Source organism: Mus caroli, chromosome 13 (genome assembly GCF_900094665.2).
Source record: "Mus caroli chromosome 13, CAROLI_EIJ_v1.1, whole genome shotgun sequence".
Lineage (NCBI taxonomy): Eukaryota > Metazoa > Chordata > Mammalia > Rodentia > Muridae > Mus > Mus caroli.
Genome location: NC_034582.1, coordinates 53,463,962 through 53,486,419, shown reverse-complemented (window position 1 = coordinate 53,486,419; position 22,458 = coordinate 53,463,962). Strand labels below are relative to the sequence as shown.

Here is a 22,458-nt window from a genome sequence, read left to right as displayed (position 1 = left end):
ACTCACTTTGTAGACCAGGCTGGCCTCGAACTCAGAAATCCACCTGCCTCTGCCTCCCGAGTGCTGGGATTAAAGGCGTGCGCCACCACGCCCAGCTATGTCTGCTCCTTCTATCCTTCAGCAGAATTACGGGATCCTAAATGCTTTTACAAGTGAGCCCTGTTCTCAATACTCTGGCCACTGTGGGTTTTCTAGATTATGGATGCTTTCTGTCTAACACCCATTCCTGCCCTTTCACTGGTCCAGGAGGACAATTCTCCTGACTAATAGGGCTCCTCTACTTTCTCTGAGCCTTGAGCACTTTCCCCCTTATGTCATTGTGCCCACTGTTCCTGTTGCCTGGGACACTGCTTTTATTTTTTGAACCAGGATACATTGAATCTCGCAGCTAGGTCTCTGCTTTTTTGGAGGTTTTTTTTTTCTCTACCAAATCGATCCCTTGTGCTTCTGTAGCTCCTATGGAATCATAATGGTTAAGATTTGATGTTTGAGCATCACTTGGATCTCCTTCACTGACCTCTGAATTTTGAGATGAGAGGGACCGGGGACTGGGGTCTGATTTACCATCATGTCTCCCATGTAACTGAAATACAGTATCTGTCACATATTGGCTCCTACTAAATCTTAAGGGAACCAGCATCCCTTTGTAGCCAGTGTTAGTGCTTATATCACTTCTTTTTGCGGGAGAGAATGAAGGTTAGATGGAGGATAAAGATCTGTTACAAAGTCACAGTGCTCGGTCGTTCGGTCGAAGAACCTGAGCTGGAGCCTGGCTCCCTCCAGAGACACGTGCTGTGCACCCGAAGGTCACGCAGACATGCTGCTGCAGCACTTCCTCCACGGCTGAGCCATGGATGAGAAGATCAGGCTGACAGGGATGCCCCCTGTGGGTGCTGAACCCTATCGGAGCGGGGAAGGCACACCACTGGGCTTCCTAATATGCGATCTCTCTTTCCCTCCCTCTTCCTGTTGGCAGTGTCAAGCCAAGCCCTCAGCCCACAGCGCAGGCTGAGGATGAAGAGAAGAACCGGAGGACCGTAACCGTCAACGCTGCCCACATGGGGAAGGCCTTCAAGGTCATGAATGAGCTGCGAAGGTACTTTCCTACCCTTCCCGTGCCCTTTCAGATGGAACTTGGAGGGTGAGCTTCATCAGGGGCCGAGAACAGACGCCGGGTCACACTACCTGCTGAATTATGACTCTTCTTTGCCCTCTCTCTGTCTTCCCCCCTTTCAGACTCTGAGACTCAATCCTTCCCCTCGGTATTTGTTTAATACCTACACTTCAGTGGCTCATCCCAAGGGGTATTCATTTCTGGTTAGAGCAGACTGCTAGTAAACCTGAGAACTGTTACACAGTTGCAGACTAGAGATTGTAGCTGGTATATATTTGGCTTTCCTCCATCATTCCAGGGACCGAGCTTGACTCAGGAAGGGAGCAATGCAATTGGCAAAATACACTTCTCCTGAAATGTGCGTTAACGCTGTAAAGAAAGCCTGAAGTGACAGGGCATCTGATCCTAAGCTGAGCAAGGAAGGCGTGAGTGCTCTTCGGAAGGCCAGCATGCATGTTTGGCAAGTGTGCTGCCAGTGGGTTCTGGAGCTGGAAGTGTTTTCCTGTACAAATGCAACAAGCAGCATTTCTTCCTGTCTCAGCTACTGGCCAGGCCCTGCAGGAGCGGGTGGTAGCTGTAAGGTCAGGAATGTGGAAGGTTATTGAAGACAGCCTTACAGCAAGTGTATTAGAAGTAGGGACAAACCAGGCACCTGGCAGGTTGTAGGTTTGCGTAACTTTATTCTTAAAGGATGAAGCAGGAACAGGGACGAAAATGAGCTTTGGAGATGTGAGTGACAGTTGAGCCAAATGAGAGTTAAAGACACAAAGGGTAGTGGAGGCAGGGAGGGGCCTTTGAGCCAGAGAAAATGGCATATAGCTGAGAGAAGTTTTGCTGAGATGGGGGACTGGACATATTTGAACAGACATCCTCTGAACCTTGTTTACCATTGTGTGTATGCATTTGTACATGTATGTATGTATGTATGTATGTATGTATGTATGTATGTATGTTGTGTGTGTCAGAGCATGCATCTCTATGTATATATGCCGGTGTGAGGGGGGGTTGTGTTACAGTGTGCATGTATGTGTGCATGTACATATGTGCTTTTGTATGTGTGTGTCACAGCGTGCTCCTGGGAGTCAGGGGACAGCTCCCAGTCAGTTCTCTCCTCTCACCCTTATGTGGACTCTGGGGATTGAGCTCAGGTTGTCAAGTTCTTTGACCCATCAAGCCAGCCCTCAAGTTCTCGTTCTGTTGTTTTCTCCTTTCTCCTTTCTGCATGGTCCAGAATTTACCACACACACACTCATGCACACTCACACAAATACACACATTCATGCACACTCACACACATACTCACATACACACACTCACATGCACTCATAAACATACACATTTACACACATATACAAACTTACACCCATTCACACATATACACACATACACATGTGCACTCATATACATGCATATGCACTCATACACATACACATATACACACATACACACACTCATACCCACTCATACACATACACACTTACACACACATACACACTTATACATATTCACACATACACATGCATACACATATACACTCACATACATGCATATACACTCACACATATACACACATACACACACTCACATGCACTCATACACGTACACATTTACACATACACACTTATACCCATTCACACATACACATGCATACATATAAACACTCACATACATGCATATACACTCACACATAAACACATACACACACTCATACCCACTCATACACACTTACACACACATACACACTTATACATATTCACACATACACATGCATACACGTATATACTCACATACATGCATATACGCTCACACATATACACATATACACACTCATACACACACATACACACTTACACACATTCACACATACTCACACACACATATACATACACACTCACATATACACACATACACACTCACATGCACACACTCTCACCCATACATACTCACATCATATATACTCACACATCTACACACGTATTCACGCATACTTGCATGCATACATATACACACATACAACACATACACTCACACACACATTCATGCATACTTACATACGTATACATATACAACAATACACTTTCACACACATACACACTCATATACATTCACACACACTCACACACATATACACACTCACACACACACAACACATACACACACACACATCTCAAATTAAATTACACGACATATTGTTGAACTTGAGTTAGGCCACTTGTTGGATTCCTGGAAACTCTGAAACTTGGCCCTGGGGAGGGATGGGGGCCATGCTCAGGGACTCAGATCTGTCACTGAAGAATCTCTATGAGGTGTCCCACACACTGTGGGAGCTCACACTTACCACCTTAGGGTACAGATTATGTCAGTCATCTGATTGAAGAATGGGCCTTCCCACCAGGCCAGAGTCTGCCTGTCCAGCCAGCTGCAGACCTCAGACGGACACAGGTTTTTCTTACCTCATCCTGGTCTACCACCGCCCCTTCACTTTAAAGTTAGAAGTCATCTGAGCCCCTTGGTTACTGACTCTTGTTTCTTTCTTCAAGAGTGTCTGCTTGACTTGGGTCTAACTACCCAGTAGCTGTACTGTTACTTCTCCTTTAGGGCTCAGCACTGCCAATGTCCAAGGAAGGTTAGCTCCTTCTAGACCCCGGGAAAATGGAGGCTCAGACTCAAGCTCAAATGGGCTTGAGTATGCATGTAGGCATATTAAATACTCCACTAAGGCTGACCAAAGGCTTCCCACTCAGGCTTGACTTACGCTCTCTCATGTAGAGTGTTTGGGGAAGCGCTGGTCTAAGTGCCACAGGCCTTTGCTGAGATGATTGATTTTTTTGTTTTGTTTTTCTACACAGGGTACTTTGCTGAGATTGATTTTTTGTTTTGTTTTTCTACACAGGGTACTTTGCTGAGATTTGAATGAAGGCTATTATCCTTTCTCTTTCTATTTTGTCCAGATGAATTTGACTGGGGAAATTTTTAGTTTAGGTTTCAGCATGAGTTGCCCCTGCCCTCTTTCTTTACCTTCCTCTCCAGACTGTATTTACTGTAACAGAACTTGGAGAAAATGAGGATGATCAGAGAGTCACATACAGATGTGGCTCAGGGGTTTAGAGCACTGGCTGCTCCTGCGGAGGGTGTGGGTTCAATTCCCAGCACCCATCTGGCAGCTCACAGCCATTTGTGATTCCAGTTCCAGGGGATCTGATGCCCTCTTCTGGTCCCCACAGGCACTGAATGTACATGGCCACAGGCATACATCCAGCCAAAACACCTATCTATATACATAAAATAAAAATAAGGGTTAATCTCTTTAAAGCCCCATATAATTTTGTTAGTGGTACCTACAGATTGATCCGTGGGGGATTCACTTTCCCTTTAGCAAATCTCAGATCTGACTTTTCTCTCTTAGTTCTATTGCTGAACACCCCCCTCCCCCTTTACTGTTCTCCAGTGTTGATCAGATGGGTAGATGGCATTCTGTGTTTGGCTTATTTAAAATAAAAGCCAGCTCCTTGCTGATGGATCTTCCCTAACGCCTCATGTGCAAACCCACTTCTAGAAGTTAGCATCCCGTCAGGGTGTCTACCTCACAAGCCAAAACTCTGGTTTTAGTACTGGCTCTAGCGCATGCTAAGCATGTGGCCTTGGGCAACTTAATCTCCCTGACCTCGCTCTTGTCAGGCATCAATGGAGGCTAAACATAATACTGTCCTTGCTGGGTTGTTAAGGGTTGTTAATTTGCATGCACCATAGCAATGATTTCTATAGAATCAATTCCCAGAAATTGAGTAGATTTAAACAGCCTGGAGGAGAATAGTAACAATGCCTTAGCTACTGTTGAGGCCCATGAACCTTCATCACTGTTAGTTTGTAACCACCATGTGCAGTTGCAGACATAGGGGAGGAAGAGCCGGTAAGAGAATCAAAGCCTTGCCCCTCAGGGAAGCTTGTATTCTTATGGTACTGAGAAGCAATATCAAGTCCCAAGACAATTGAAGACCGTCTTTTAAAAAGCCGAGTAGCACAGGTTAGGCAGGGAGAAGGGAGACTGCATTATTGATCTGGGCGACTTTAATGGGATTTACGGGAGAGCAGGTAGGCAGGCTTAACTCTGCTGAGACTCAGAACTCCACCAGAGTCCCCAGAGTCTGGGCTGGCTCCTCAAGGAGTCTCCGTGCTCTTCGCCCTTACGTTGGAGCTATTTCAGTCCCAGGACACAGGCTCTTTGCAATTTATGAATCACACAACTCCTGAGTTTCCTATTCTTTTTACTTCTGTGGTAGAGAATGAGCTGTTGGCATGGCAACCACTCAACCCTGCCTCTCCCTCACATGTTGGTGCTCCGTTCTGGCTGTGCTGCTTTTGAATGGCAGTCCTCCAGTGGCTGTGACTCCTGACCTAGAGAGCAGCGGGGTGGTGGAGACAAGTCCTTTCCAGAGGGGAGTAGGAAGGACCTAGCAACCAGCCAGTGTTTACAATTCCCTCCCCCTCTCCCTCCCTCCCTCCCTCTCCTCTCTCTCTCTCTCTCTCTCTCTCTCTCTCTCTCTCTCTCTCTCTCTCTCTCTTCTGAAGCTTGCTTGTGTTTGATAAACATGCATTATTTTACTGAGTAGACCCCTGGCCCCTTGTTGGTTTTCACTGCCAATCTCGCAGCTACAAGCAGTTCTATGGCTTCTTTAAAAAGATTATTATTTGTGCAGGCATGTGTTACATGTTGTGTATGTGTGTGTGCACGCACATGTGTAAGGTGCATGTGCATATGCACGTGTGTGCATTTAGAACCAAAAGTTAGTGTTTTTACTTGGGTGTCGTTCCATTGTTTGAGACAGGGTCTCTGAGTGACTTGAATCACCTGGTAGGCTAGGCCAGATGGCCTACAGGCCCCAGCAGTTTGCCTGAAATGACAGGTGTGTCCTCACACCTAACTTTTTTTTTTTTTAATGTGGGTTCTGGATATTGAGGGCCGGCTTCTAAGACCCCTGATGAGCTAAGACACCTTCCAGTCCTTTTGTTTGAGTTTTTGACTCTTGTAGTACAGGGTAGATTTGAATTCCCGACCCCCTGCCTCCATCCCCTTAAGTGGTGGAATTACAGGTTTGTGTGTGTGTGTGTCTGTGTGATCAACACTGCCTTATGTCACAGTTTGTAGTTCATCCTAGCTGTAGCACACAACAGCATATTGTCCTTTTAATTGGAGAGTTGTATTTCATCCGGGGCAGGTAACAGATTAGGCTTTTGACCTTAATCCTCAGGTACATGTCTCTGTGTTACGTGTGTCTTCATTTCTTGGGTGTGGATATAGGGTGGGAGGATGTAGGAGTGGGAGGATGTAGGAGTGGAAGGATGTAGGGGTGGGGGGATGTAGTGGTGGGACATAATGGTGGGATTGCTCTTTTCCAATTTCTCTAGTTTCTCTTTGATGTTTGTTATTAGATGTGGCGTGAGGTGATATCTGATGCTTTTGAACTCTCTGACAGTTGTGAGCATTGTCTCTTGTGATTATTGTTCGTTTCACCGTCTTATTTAGGAAGCTGTGTTTTGAAAGATGTGTTTTGAAATCCCCCGTCTTCATTTCGAAATTAGGTTATTTTTTTCTGTTGATTATTCAGTTGTAGGTTAGAGTTTTGGTTTTACACTCTAGATAGATGCCCAATTCTCGTCTAAATGTTTTGCCAAGAAAGTCATTCTAAGAACTGGAAATCGATATTTCCCAATAATGTCCTTTAAACTGAAAATGTTTTAAACATGGGCACCTCATATAGCAGCTTTTTTTCTTTTGTGATTTATACTTTTGTTGGGATAGCTAGGAGGCCACTGCTCTATCTGAAGCCATGATTTCTTCTGCTAGGCTGATATTTCTGAGTCTTACACTGAGGGGTTTGCTTTACTTGGGTGGTTTGGTTGTAAAGAGGCTAAAATGACGCTGTGTCTGGGGGAGAAATGCCAAGATAAGATTGCTCAGCAGATGGTATTACATCAGTGACCTGGAAGGGTGATGGAAAAGTTCTTGGATTGTCAGGGTCTTGGGGACACCTTTAGGTTCTCGTATATCCATTTTTTTTTCTTTTATGAGATGCTGGGGACTGAATTCAGAATCTTAAGTATGCCAGGCAGGCACCCCTCTACTGACCTCTACCCTGAGCCAGTGGTTTTCAACCTTCCTGACTCTGCAAACATTTAAGACAGTTCCTCATGCTGTGGTGAACCATGACATCATTTTTGTTGCTACTTCATAACTGTAATTTTTCTACTGTTATGAATTGTAATATAAATATTTTTGGAGATAGAGGTTTGCCAATGGGGTCACGACCCACAGGTTGAGAACCGCTGCCCTAAGGCCTATTTTACTTTTTGTTTTGAGACATGGTCTCACTAGGTCTCACAAGACCGTTAACCTGTGGCCTTGAACTCAAGATCCTCCTGCCTCAGCCTTCTGAATAGCTGGGATTACAGACCCGTGTCACCAAGCCCAGTTCTCCATCAGCCATTCTGTCAGCGAATGTGGATTGAGTTGTTTCATTTACTTGTTTATAAAGATGCAGGGTCTAATATGTGGCAGGTATATAGTGTCCAGGGTACAAGATTACACATGATAGTTCCTTTTCTGTTGTGGATAGCCCTGGGGCTAATTATATTTGATGTTCATTCCATTCTCCTGTGAGTGACTACGAACAAGGAATGAGTCAGTACTCAGGTGATTTCCTATAAACCTGCTTCCCACCTTAATTTGTAAAATAAAGGAGAGCTGATGATTGGGCAGATAAAAGGGAAGGTGGGAGAGAGAAGAAGGAGAAAATGGAAGAGGGAGAGGATGCAGAGGAGGAGGAGGAAGAAGAAAAGCAGAGCAAAAAGCACATGGCCTGGAGAAACCCCAAGTTCTAAGGGGTCTCACAGATGTGGAAGATGGTAGTATAGCAGTAGATCTGCCAAGTCTAGGTGCACAGTGTGTATTCATATTAATTGTGTTGAGTTTTTATTGCTGGGGCATAATTGGGTTGGAGAGATTTACCACAACACTTTTCCAATTTCACAGTGAAGTAGGGGTGACTGCCAGGTAAAAGGATAGAAAGTTCTGGGGTGTGTGTGTGTGTGTGTGTGCAGAGGCTCATGTACTGTCACATGTGTGTACATACATGGGGAGGCCAAGAACTCAGTGTTGGGCATCTATCTCCCTTAATCATTCTCCATCTTGTTTTTAATAGACTTTCTTTAACTTTTTGATAATTTCATGCATTCAAACAATGTTTCTTGATCATATGTACACCCAAACTCCCCTCCCAACTCCCAGCATGCCCCCCGCTCTCCTTTCTGTCCTCTCCTTTTTTGGCTGATAACTGCTTCTTGTCTGAGTGTTGCCTTACCTTGCTGATTCAGTCTTGTGCGGCTAATCATAGCTGCAGAGTTCACGAGAGTGAGGGCTGTGCCCGCGTCCTGACGACAGAATGTCACAGAGCGCTTCCCAGCCTCCGGCTCTTAGATTCTTTCCATCTGTTTTCTATGACGTTCCTGAGCCTCCAGCTGGGGACCGATACACATGTCCCTTTTAGGGGTCAACACTCGGTAGACACTTATTCTCAGCAATGGCAGTTATGAGTCTGTGCATTAAATCCTTGCCATTGTAGTGAAAAGGTTCTCAGACCAAGGTTGATGGTAGCATTGAACAGTGGTTATAAGTATGCATGTAGGCTGTGGGACTGCATGCCATCTAGCAAGCCAATAATAGTGGGTGCCCTCCTAAAGCTCATGGCCTCCTGAGCCAGGGCTTTTGACCAGGTGTGCAGCACCAGGCCTGAATTCACTCTTGTGGTACAGGCTCCCATCTCCATACATCTGTGCCACTCCTACATCCATAGACACATCATGCCTTGCATGTTGGTATTGCGATACACATCTATGTCTTATTTTTAGAGACAAGGCCTCTCACTGAACTTGGAGCTTGCATATTGGACTAGATGGACTAGTTAGGCCAGCCAGCAAGCCTAGGGATAATTTTGTCTTTACCTTCCTGTGGGGCAAAAATGGGGTCCCTTGTCCACTCTGGGCTAGGGGCAGGGCTGCTGGGGGAGTTTGACTGGGCAGATCCCAGGCTGCCACTGCGTGGGTGTTGGACTGTGAGAAGCTGCAGGATCCTACTCTGGGGGTGAAGAAGTGCAGTCTGAGGTCCCCACAGACCTGCCAGAGTCTGGCACCACAGACTTGGATGGATGCCATGGAAGAGCCAGTTCTGGGGTCCCCAGGCCTGCACAGAGGTCAGGGATGACAGGTTCTCAGTCTCTCACATCCCAGATGCTGCTATATCTCAGAAGATCTGAGAATAGGTGGGGACCCTCGGGTGGACTCTGGCAGGGGTGGGGGGGGGAGGGAAAAGGGTAGGAGGAGAGGTCTGGCCGGTTACCTCAGGGAGGGCAGTCCTAGCCAGGTTCAGTGGGTGGGCTGGTTTGGTGGAGCGCAGGGAGGCCTCTGGGTGGGAGACTAGATGTGTGGCTCTGTAGAGGGAGACGTGTTCCATTGCTCCAGCATGGTGGATTCCGATGAGAAGAGGCAGTTCATGGTTTTAAGCTATTTATTGTAGAAAGGCAGAGAGAGGGAGAAGTGTAGAGAAGTAGAGGCAGGCAGTGGTCATGTGGAGAAAGGGGGGAAGGGAGGTCAGAGTTGGGGAGCACAGGAGCAAGAGTAAGAGCAAGGGGGTGAGAGGTAAGAGAGAAAGGAAATGGGGAGGGGGCAAGCAGCTCCTTTGTTTTGTCTTGGTTCTTTTTTTTTTTGAGACAGAGTTTCTCTGTGAAGTCCTGGCTGTCCTGAAACTCACTCTGTAGACCAGGCTGGCCTTGAACTCAGAAATTCACCTGCCTCTTGCCTCCCAAGTGCTGGGATTAAAGGCATGCACCACCACTGCCCGGCTGTAAGCTACTTTTATAGTGGGCTGGGGCTACCTGGTTATTAACAGGTAACTGTGAGGGTGGAGTCCAGACATAATACCATGAGCTTGGGGCAATGCCTACGTGACTGATGGCCACACACCTCTCTGTGTGGGTGTGTGTGTGTGTGTGGGAGCTGTGCAACGCTGTAGCTGCCACAGGAGCCAGGGGCCCAGAAGGTGTGGCCAAACACCTTCCATCCCTTAGGGTCATCAGGGTTCCAGGCCTGTGCTCTACCGGGACCAGGTTGTCTGTGAACAGCTCACCACCCCACACCTGCCTAGTACTGGGATTAGAGGCATACATCACGGTGCCTGGCTTTTCAAAGTGGCTTCTTGGGGACTGAACTCAGGTCCCCTCATGCTTTAATAGCAAACACTTTACCATAAAAGTGTGTGTGTGTGTATACACAAGTATATGAGGCTTTATTTGGAGGTCAGAGGAGGACATCAGGTGTTCGACTTTATCCATGACACTGCCAATCTTTGAGGCAGTATTCTCCTGGGATAGGGCCTCTTATTGAATTCAGAGCTAGACTGGTAGCCAGCAAGCCCTAGTGCTCTTCCTTGCTTCACTCCTTAACAAGCTATGGAGCTGCAGGCATGCTCACAGTCGCACCTTACTTTTTAAATGTAGGGGCGGGAACTCGGGACTGAAATCCTTGTGCTTGCACACAAAGCACTTTTACCCGCCGAGCTGTGTGCTTGGTCCCAGACAAACTTATGACTCTGTGCTAGGCAAATTGTACTACCCAGCAAGATTCTCTGTGATCAGTTGCAGCAGTTGGAGTTTGTACAAGATTGTTGAGAGCACTGTATGTAAGGGTGCCTTTAGGTGATGGTGTTAAATCTGGGAGAAACACCAGAGACTGACTAGTTTCTAACTAGTGTTGCATATGCAATGGAGCCCCTATTTTTGCTGCTGCCAGAACTTGGGGATCAGGGTCCTGAAGACCAACGAAGCAGCCTTGGGTGCAATAGACACAGTAGTTGGGCCTTCCTTTGCCTCTATGCCAGTAGTGTGTGATCTGGTAGGATGGGTGAGGGAGGGGAGGTGTGGTGTCCATGCCGTGACTCTGTCGCCTCACTGGTGTCTTACAGCAAGCGGCTGCTGTGTGACGTGATGATCGTGGCTGAAGACGTGGAAGTAGAAGCCCACCGTGTGGTCCTGGCAGCCTGCAGCCCTTACTTCTGTGCAATGTTCACAGGTACCGAGAGGGCACACAGCAACCCGAGGTGCTGGGAGAACACTGTGGGTGGGCACATGAGGTGGGGGAGAAGAATGGAGTGGGGAGCAGGGAGGAGAGGCAAAGCTATGCAACCTGTTCCGAGGGTCATCTGTGTTCTGTGCTTTGTGCTGTGGAGAACTGGAGGGGACCGATTCTTGACACCCACAGGAACTACACTTTGTCCTCTGGTCACTCTCCCAGGCAGGAGCCAGGGGCTTCCTGTAACACCTGTAACGGTGTAGACACGTGGAGGATGGTAGAAGAATAATCAACGTCTGCAGCGCCTTTGCTGGGTTTTCAGGGTAGAAGTTGCCTTGCCCGAGGATCTCACATGTGTTATGCCTGGGCTCAATCCCTGAAACTTATCAGCCGAGCTTTCCATTGTCAGGATCTCTCTGTACCAAGTGCATGGATCGTCCTCTCCTAATGATGGCCGCTGGAGGATGCCATCTGGGCTTGCGATTCACCAAGCCTGGTCAGGTGTCCCTGCCACCACATGTTTTCTAAGTGGCCTGTGCTTGCTCTGAGTGTGGTCTCCATCCCCTTGCATTCCGGCCTGTCTCCTCATGACTACACTTGTGGGCTGGCTCTCATGCTGCACATGCGCTCCCCTCAGGAAAGCCCCTCCTACCGCCATCATAACTCCACACAAAGGCTCTTTCCATCCTATGTCAGAATTATTTAAAGCAAAACAAAACAAAACTATAGCTGTCTGTTTTTTAACCTGTCTTCTCATTTTTTGTGAAGATGGGACTCTTGTTTAACTTGTTTGTTACCTGTGTCATGGTTTGAATATGCTTGGCCCAGGGAGTGACACTATTTGGAGGTGTGGCCTTGTTAGAGTAGGTGTGGCCCTGTTAGAGTAGGTGTGGCCTTGTTGGAGTAAGTGTGTTACTGTGGGAGTGGGCTATAAGAACCTCATCCTAACTGCCTGGGAGTCAGCCTTCCACTAGCAGCCTTCAGATGAAGATGTAGAACTCTCAGCTCCTTCTGCACCATGCCTGCCTGGATGCTGCCATGTTCTCACCTTGATGATAATGGACTGAACCTCCTAATCCAAGCCAGCCTTAATTAAATGTTGTCCTTATAAGAATTGCTTTGGTCACCATGTTTGTAACGAAGACACCATGTCTTAAACGCTCATAGCAGGATGCACGTATTTTGTTAATGTGGGGATGAAGGGTCCCCTGCTCGGATGTGAGCTTTGGGAGCCTGTGTCTCGTCTGTGGTGAGTGCACTCTGCCCTTAACAGAGGTGAGCAAGTTTGGAGGAGGAGCTTGGGAAGAGCGGTGGATGCAAACACTTACTCAGTAGAATCTAGTTTTCCCTTACTGTAGTGCACAGCTGGGCAGGAGTGACCTTGTTGCAAGGGCCTTGGTACTGTGCTGTAAGGGTCCCCTGGCTCATCCCGTGAAGTGGTGGTCTCAGCTTGGAGCTGTGCACCTGCTGAAGTGCACCAGGTGTCCTTGCCTCACTTGAGCCAGGACAGACTTTAGGCCATTCAGCCTGGAAAACCTGCCAAGCTCACCACCTGGGGATCTTGAGCCACCCTGCCTTCAGAGTGGCTTCAGACTCAAGCTGCAAGGACTTTAATTCCTTTCCCCTCTTTCCTTCACCTGAACCTAGGTTTTTCAGGGTAATTTATCTCATCTTCAATAGTTTCAGCCACAGTTTCAGCATGCAGCCTCGCCGGACACTCTTTGTATGCGTGATTTCGAAAGTTCAGTACTGACAGAGGAGTCTGCTTAGAGATATAATGAAGTGTTGGCTCGAAGGAGCATGACTGTGGGGCAGTAGAAATGCCATAGCAAACAGAACAGCTGGGGGAATGCCTTTTTCTTGGACTGATCTTGGCCAAAGGGAGTGGGGAGAATCAAGAAAGGAAGCAGTTCTAGTGTTCTGCACAGCCCAAGTCCTCCACGTGACTCTACATGACCTGACTACCCTCTATCCCTTGCCTTTATCCATCCTTCCTTACATCCATCTGAATACCTTTCACACATCTTGATGACAGAAAGAATAATCAGAAAATGTGAGCAAGCAAAAGGTGAAGAAAAATTAAAACAAATAAATGCACGCACCGTAGCGTTGAGGTGACTCTTCTTTCAGATTTATAGATTTGCACACATACAAAATATCCTTGAACACAAATGGACTCACATATATTCGAATAGCCATGCTTTCATAGATACATATTTAAAAACTGCTATTAATCTGGAATGTTTTTCCTTCCCGTTTCTACTCTGCCTAGCTCCTCTTCATTCGTCATTATGATTTAAGTATGGGTTCCTTAGTAGAGTTTTTCGAGACATTAGTGGAAAGCATGACGGACCCTCCAAACTTCCTTGAATCCAGTTGTCACCTGCTCGCAGCATGTCTTACGCTTCCCCTTAGAGTCATTGCTTATTTGAACTCTCCCTTCATCTCTGACTTTCCTTGTCAGTCATTGCTATATCTGCTTACCCATCACCTGCTGCGAACAGGTGCTTGGTAAACTTTAATGGCACTCAACGTTCAATCTTCAACACAGTTCCATGTCCCGGAAGTCATGTCAGAGACTTCATAAGATTCCCTCCGAATTGGGCCTTCGCCTGCTTACGTGCTGGAACACAAGTAACCTTTTCTGTTACAGCTAATGTGTTCGTGGGAATCTTTGCATCTTAATCATTATTTACATTTCTAATCATTTTCTTAGAATAGATTCCTGTGGCAGGAAGTACTTGGCTAAAAGCCATCTTCATTAAAACAAGTCTATCTTTAGCCCTATCTATTTTAGGAGTATGAGTGTTTTGCCTGCATGTATGTATGTGCACTTTGTGCATGCCTGGTGCCCACAGAGGTCACAAGAGGGCTTTGCATCCCCTGGACCCAGAGTTACGGATGCTTGTGAGCTTCGATGTGGGGGCTGGGGACTGAATCTAGGTTTGAACCTGGATGCTCTACAAGAGCAACAAATGCCTTAAGTGCTGAGCCATCTCTTCAGCCCCAGCCATGTACATTTTGAAGGCATAGGTATTTTGTATATATACATCTCTATGAGTGTGCAGTTGGAAAGGGTCTGCTCCTGAATTGCTGAAGTAATATATATTTAGTTTTTACTTTTTGTTTGTTCACATTTTCTGAACTTCTTTTCTTTTTTTGAGACATGTCATTTAGACCTTCAGTTGGCTCAGCTTGTACGCCATTTAGCAATGCATAAGACTTGTGTGTGTTAGAGACCTCTTGGCTTTGCTTAAAACCTGGTAGAGATTTAAAAAAAAATCACAAATAACGTTGCAAAATGTTTCTGCTTATCAGATTTGGCTTTAAATGGCATAAATTCAACCCAAAATGGCCCAGGTGGCCCCTGTCTATTTCTCTCAGCATGTTCAAGGCCAGAGGAATGGCCTGTGATGCGGTTTTTCAGTCAGGCTTAAATACTGCAGTCTTTCCATTCCACGGTTGTTCTGAATGCGAATCCACACCCCAGACCATGTCCGCCCCACAATAGCATGGGAGACATTCACCCTGCCCACAAAAAGCTCCATGTCCTGTCTGGCGTGGACATGTAGCTTAATTGCTCCTACTGCTTTTAGCAGAGATGGAGGGGGAAGGCCAGCAGGCTGGGCACTGCCATCCTTAAGTCATGAATATGGAACGCATAAGACTTTCTCATTCTGCCATCTTGCATTGACACAGGCACAGCTGGCAGCCTGGCCAACTCCTTTCTCTCTTTTTTTAAAAAGAGATTTATTATTATTTTTATTATTATTATTATTTTAAAATTACATGTCTATGTGCAGGTACGTACACATGAGTTCAAGTGTCCACAGAGACCAGAGGTGTAGATCCCCCTCACCCCCCAGTCTGTGTTGTAGGCAGTTGTAAGCTGCCCGATGTGGAGCCGGGAATTGAACTTGAATTCTTTGCAAGAGCAGCGAGTTTTTAACTGCTGACTCACCTTTCTAGCCACCGTGCTCTCCTTTTATTATGCCCTTTAGCCTGGGTTCTGTATGCTGCTGTGCTTTTATTCAGGGGTCTTGACATACGTGTTCTCTAGATACATTAAAAAGACAAGCCTCATTATATGGTATTAAAGAAACTGAGGTCTAAGGTATATGTGAACTCATGGCCTTAGTTCTATCTTAATGCTTAAAATAAAACACATTTGAGCTTTCAACCCAAACAAAACCTTGGTAATAACCTGGTTCCATTTTTTTTTTATCCTAATATGATATTGATGTGGTAGTGGTGATGGTGGTAGTGGTGATGGTGATGATAGTGGTGGTGGTTGGCGGTGGTGGTCATGATGATGGTGACAATGATGTCAGTGGTGATGGTGGTGATGTTGGTGGTCATGATGCTGCCAGTCACGGTTCTGCTAATGATGGTGGTGGTCACGATGATAATGATGATGGCAGTGATGGTGAGGGTGATCGTGGTAGTGGCAGTCACAGTGGTAGCAGGTGCCATTCTAAGTGTGAAGGGGAATGTTCAGTATCTTTATGGCTACACAGGAATTTTCTTCTGTTACTACCTAAGCAGGTAGAGGAGGGATGAGGTCCCAGGGGGTCTGGATGCTGGGATGGTATTTCTCTCTGTGGCCTAACCTTCACACTCTCATTGGCTCCTTTGCTTCTTACCCAGCCTAGGGATTAAGGCAGGACAGGAAATATCATTATTTCCCAGGAGATGGAAGTTATGCTTTGGCAGTAAAATTGCTCAGGCCACTGATTGTGGAGGACTGCCTAGGATTCAGGGAGAAGATAGAATATTTCTTTTTGCTGTGTGAAGTTAACAACTGCAGCAGGCCTTAAGAGCTCAGCTCTAGCCCACTGATTCGGCAAGGCACATCTTAGAACTTGGGTGAGGGTTAAAAACACCATCTTAACATTTGTGAGGGATCATTGAGTAAGGGGTAAACGTTCTTTTTTTTTTTTGTTGTTGTTGTTGTTGTTGTGTTTTGTTTTGTTTTTTGTTTTTTTTTTCTGTTTTCTTTCTGCTTAGAACACAGGATTAAATTACAGTAGAGATCATTCAAGACAGGAGCAAGGGAGAATTCTATAACACGAGGACTCTTGAACATAGCCTTTTATTCCCTGCAAGGACATGTTCTTCAGAGACCCCCTGTCAATAGATTGTTTCTCATTGTCAAGCCTTTGTTTAGAGGATAGGACTTGTCTGGAAGACAAGCCACTGATTTTTCTAGACTTCTTGAATCTTGTATGATAATTAAGGATTTTTCTCTTCCTAGCTTGATTGAGTCTCTGCCCACCTGTTCCTGTTTGGCAGTCTTTCTTCTAAAAGGATCTCATTCATACATTCAGTGTGCTTGTAGAATCTAGGATGTGGACTCTTGTACCTGATAGGGGCATGGAATAAATTGTTCTTTGGGGTTTCCTATGGTCCTGATAGAGGGCCAAATGCAGAGTGTGAAGACTTCAAATTCAGAGTCTCTCCCTTGCTCTCTACAAGGGTTCTCTCACTGGTTAACCTGCTTCGAGGTTTGTTCTCCCATCCCCCAAACCACTTGACATGGCGTAGCTACAGTGATCTTCCCAAGACGAGCATATGCTGCACCCTCAGCTACTGAAACTCTGCCGGGGCTTCCTACTTAACCTTCACAGGAAGTCTGAAGTCTTGAATGTTGTCTGTTAGCATGTAGGCAGCCCAAATCCTACATCCTGCATATATGTGTATGCATGTGTGTGTGCATGTGCACACACACACATGTATGCATGCCATACCACAGAATGTGGGGGGGGGGTCAGAGGACAGTTTTGAGGGTTGGTTCTCTCCTTGTGTCATGGGTTCCAGGTGGAGCCAGGTCAAGCATTTATGGTCAGTGGTTTTTATGCTGATCTTCCTCACTAATTCTAGGCTGAACTTTTTATGCTCCTGTAAAGGTCAGATTCTCCCTCACTTCTATTCCCTCTTCTGGGACACTTTCCCTGTTCCCACGGTTTCTGACTAGCCTGAAGACAGGAGTTTGATCCCTGGAACCCACTGGTGGAAAGAAGGAAGCTAATGTTGTCCCCAAACCTTTGCATGCCTGAATAGTTTTGACTCCTCCAGATCAGTGGTTTTTTCTTATTTTTGTTTTTTTGTTTTTGTTTGTTGGTTTCTGAGACAGGGTCTCTCTGTGTAGCTCTGGCTGTCCTGGAACTCACTCTGTAGACCAGGCTTTTAAATATAAACCAATCCAATGGGAGCGGTGGACTCCATAACCAGGAAAGCAAGTGTGTGTTCTTGTGTGTTCAGCATCAGGGTGCAGGATTCCTGGCTGACAGTCTTTCTAAGCAGAGTCCCCTCTTCTAGCATCTAATACCCTTTGCAGCTGTGGGTTTGATGGCATCTACATCCATCCCCCATAGATCCAACTACCAGACTTAGCTCAGTAAGGACAGGTCGACAGATTGTTCACTTAGGTCCTAGATCTAGCAGGTGGGGCATATTTGGTATGTGCTAGCTGAGTGGACAAATGTCTGGCCCTCATTGGGCATACATGTTAATATACCACAAGCAGAGATACAGCCAGAGATATGTAAAATGAGTTTCTCTGGGGTGTCTGGCAGAGCGCCCTGGGAAAAGGCCAGCAGAGCTGGCCCTTGGGGCTCTTTCCTTGAATTGAGCTCAGAGATGGGAAGAGTTACAGCGTCTGACTTTCTCTTTCTAAAACTATTTTGTCAGACTAATAGAGGTTAGTGTTGACTTAAGGAAGTTCAAGATCCTAGCTTGATGTGGGAGGCTGAGGCAGGAGGATTATGAATTTGAGGACATCCTGGGCGACACAATGAGACCATGTCTTACAAAATAAAATAAAAAATGGGCAAGTGTTCCTCCCCCCCCAAATCTGGCTTCTCCCACCAGGAATGACTGCAGCTCACAGCAACATGAGCTACCAAGAGAAAACTTCTTCCTTTGTCTCCCACTCTGAAAAATACTTCCTCGGCGTTTGTTTCAAGCCATCCCCTCTGTTATGTGCTGAGGCGACAAGGCCTCAGACTCTTGGTTCTCACTAGCTGGGTATCGAATGGTAACTTGCCCTTAGACTGTTGACCCATGCTTAACTTTTACAACTTTTGTCAAGGCTGTTGGCCAGAGTTGGGGTCAAAATATAGAGGGATTTATTACATATGAATCTAGAGTCTATTCTTAGACTTGAGTCTAGAGTAGGTCTAGAGTTGTGCCAACTTCAAGTCTTTCACCTGTGTATAAACACCTCTTGAAATGGCAATTCAATAATTTGTCAGATGGCAGTAATGTCACTCAACGCTGGGAACTATGTCAAGGGTTAAATGATGTTCTGTGGATATCACTTAGCTAAGGATCTAGTCCAGTGTGGGAACTATTATTACTGCCATTTTTAGGGCCAATTTAAACTAATGTCTTAATTTGGTATAGACATTTCTGCTGTTTCATAGGGGTTAATAAAATCAGAGCTGACAAGATGGCTCAGGAAGTTAGGAAAGGCATTTGCTACTAAGTCTGAACATAGGGGTTTGATCCCTGGGACCCACAGGCAAAAAAGGGGGATGCTAATGTCCTCAAACCTTTACATGTCTGCTGTGACAGACACATGTCAACACACAGTCATGCAAGCAGCGCGCACGCGCGCGCGCGCACACACACACACACACACACACACACACAAGTAAACACAGACAATTTTAGAAAATTGTAAGATTGTTTTCTACAGTTATGTGACTACAGTTACATCTCTTAGTTCACTACAAGGAAACTCTTTTTAAACATTTATTTACTTTGTATGTTTGCGTGTGCATGTGTTTGATTTGTGTGCACTCACATCGTAGCATTTGTGTGGAGATCAGAGGACTCCTGTGGGCTCTGGACATTGAGCCCCAGTGGTCAGCCTGGGGGTCAGGAACCTTTGCTCACTGAGCTGCCTCGCAGACCCTCCATGGAGCGCGCAGATACTAACTGCTGCCTCGGACCCCAAGCTTTCTTTCCCATGTTATTTTCTTGTTTACTGAAACTGCACAGTTATCCAAAGAAGCAAGAAAAAGGCCCTAGAGTAGGATTTCTTAATCTTTCTCCACTCATGACCATGAACCAATATAAAAATGTAAAAACAGACATTAATTGACAATGTCATGGAGAATTTATTTTAAAGCAAATCTTTTATTTTTATGTTTTACTTTTTTGGGAGAGAAAGTCTGGGCCTAGACACCCACTGTCTAGCCAGGGGTGATCCTCCTGCCTCCACCTCCCTGGAGGTGCTGGAGTTAAGGGAACACATTATCATATCCAGTTTGAGCAGGCTGGGGTTGAACCCAGGGCTTCCTGCATGCTAGGTCAGCATGCTTCCGGATGGGCTGCCTACTCAGGCCTCTGAAGGAATTCTTTGGAATACATGTACTTTTACCACTTCTCAAAGATCTCAGAGTATTTGTACGCTAATGAGATGAACGGACATACATGAAGGGTTATGTTTCGGCTGAGTATCTGATGCCACAGGCCACAGAACAGCTTTCGTAGTCTTCAGAGTTGGTTATTTTAATCTTAATTATCAATGCCATGAATACCGCTTCACATACATGCACAGTGCCACTGCACATACATGCACAGTACCACTGCACATACATGCATAGTACTGCTGCACATACAAACAAAGTTCAAAGTGGCAGAAGTATGTTTAGAATCTTCTTGAAGTTTTTGTCCTAATCACAAGTCAGAATTTATAGAGTGCCTTAAAAACGGAAATAGGTCAGAAACTCAAACGGCAATTTTTTAAAAGACATGTATTTTTTAACCAGCACACAGAGTATTTTGGCATCTCAAACACAATAGTTGTTGATTCCTGTCCCCGTTGTCCCCTTGCCTCCTTTCATGTGTCTATAGTCCCAGTGCCCTTCTCCCTTCAGGCCACCTGTGTTCTGTTTTCTGCTCCTTAGTCTCTGACATCTCTGTTCCCCATCATTGTTCTTATGATAGCTGTTTTATGTTGTATGATCCCTTGCCCCAAAATACACACACACACACACACACACACACACACACACACACACACACACACATTAAAACCTAGGAAGCTAAGCTCCACACACAATATTCATTTTTCTGAATCTGGGCTACCTTGCTTAATATAATATTTTCTGGTAGACTTCATTTCACTTTACATTAGAATGAAAGTCCATTGTGTATGTGGAAGACATGTTTATTTCCCGCTTGGCTATTGGTCAATGGCCAGCCTCCTCCACTCCTTGCTTTTGTGAACAGGGCATCAATGGACATGGACGTGTTCAGTGTGTGTTCAGGACTGGCGTAGCTGGCTTCCCAAGGAGGTCTCTGTTTAATTTTTTGGGAAAAAAGATTACCAAAATGGCCTCTCCAGTTTACACTCCCACCAGCTGTGAATATACTTCTCTCTCCACACGTCCTCAAAACATTTATTGTCACTGGTTTTCTTGGTGATAGCCATTCTGACAGGGCTGTGATGGATGGTTAATGATAATGGACAGCTTAAAAAAACTGGCCATTTTTGCTTCTACTTTTGGGAAACATTGAATTAGCCTACTTACTGACTCAGTGTGTGTATATTTAATTTTGTAGATTTTTTTGTGTATGTGTGTGTATGTGTGATGTATATCTATGTGTATATATGTGTATGTATGTATGTTTATGTATTTGTGTGTGTATGTGTGTTTGTATGTGTATGTATGTGTGTGTATGTCTATGTATGTATGTGTGTGTGTATGTCGGATGTATTTGTGTGTGTGTGTCTGTGTGTGTTTGTGTATATGTGTCTGTGTGTGTAAGTACACCCACGTGTGGAAGTCAGAGGACAGCCCTTGGATATTGGTTCCTCCCCTCCTTACACATACATAGGTACCTCTTCTTAGGTTTTTTAGACAGAGTCCCTTCACCACTTAGCCCAGGCTGGCCTTCCAGCTTCTTGAGATTCTTCTATCTCCTCCCCCCAACCCCTCCACTGCTCCCCCTCCTATCTCCTGTAGGAACACCCGCACAGGGATTACAGACAGCTTTGATGTGGGTTCTGCCGATCCAGACTCAGGCCATCTGCCCTGTGTGGCAAATGCTTCTGCTCACTGACCTTCAGTTGTTTGTCTTATGTATTCTAAATGGAAACCCTGCGTCTACAGCGTGCTAGCAAATGATCTCTCCCATTCTGTACTTCCCTCTGCCGCAGTTTCCTTCTCTTCAGACAGCAGTTTCTAAAACCAAGTATTTCAACACAACACGGTACAGAGATATGCTACTTTGGTGTATGCTGAAGAATGGCAGTAGGGAAATTCTTAAAATTCTTAGCTTTCCATATTTGAATGATTCTGTTTCTTTAGGTGCAGAACAACTTATATGTGCTGTAAAAACTATGTAGTCCATAAAACATCCCATTGTTGAGACTGAGCCAACATGTTTCAAGCAGTTTCTTGGCATTTCACAGTGCACACGGTGTTCCGGGTGGTACAAAGCTGAACAGCTGTACATTGGCGCACACTGCCAGAGAGACTGTGAACTCACTGTGAGCACCATCCGGGATGCTTGCACACTGCCAGAGAGACTGTGGACTCACTGTGAGCACCATACAGGATGCTTGCTGACCCACAGTCTAGAGAAGCCTGCTTACCTGTTACAGGCTACAGAAACCTGGAAGAACTTGATAAATCGGTTATTGTCCCAGAATATAAAACCCCTCTGACCTCTGCACCCATGTAAATACACACACAGAGATTATTCACACAGTTTTAACAGTTCCTGATTGTTTTTGTAAAGTTCTAAAAACCTTGACTTGTCTTCCACACACAGATTCCACAGAGGGAAAGGCGGTCAGTCAACCCGGGCCTGATCACATGCCTCTGGGTTCTCACAGCCGCCTGTTCTTTCAAAATACTATCTCCGAGGGAGGCCTGTGTTCTTTAACTTATCTCTGTGATTCAGTTAGCAATTGGACCCTCATTAGTGAACTTCTCAATAGCCATTTAGAGGAGAAAAACCATAAACTTCTGATTTCTTTGCTTGCACTTATTTTTCTGTTTGTATGGCTCAGCATAAAGTCTAGAGGACTGCATCTTAGGGGGCAGGAGGACTAGGATTCCATCTTAGAGGACAGGAGGACTGGGACCCCATCTTAGAGGCAGGAGGAGTCTACCACCTTTCCCTCCTGCCTCCTGCCTCCTGCCTCCTGCCTCCTGCCTCCTGCCTCCTGCCTCCTGCCTCCTGCCTCCTGCCTCCTGCCTCCTGCC

The 22,458-nt window shown here is 45.8% G+C and overlaps 1 protein-coding gene across 5 annotated transcripts in view; it reads left to right on the top strand.

Annotated features, from left to right (window-relative positions):
- Klhl3 (kelch like family member 3) overlaps positions 1-22,458 on the top strand; it is a 118,529-nt gene that overhangs the window by 28,469 nt on the left and 67,602 nt on the right. For all 5 annotated transcript variants that reach the window (XM_029468306.1, XM_029468307.1, XM_029468305.1 and 2 more), the window contains exons 2-3: positions 977-1,096; positions 11,127-11,233. In XM_029468306.1, the coding sequence (XP_029324166.1) occupies positions 1,059-1,096; positions 11,127-11,233 (145 nt within the window). In that variant the 5' untranslated portion in view covers positions 977-1,058. The remainder of the gene's footprint in view (positions 1-976; positions 1,097-11,126; positions 11,234-22,458) is intronic.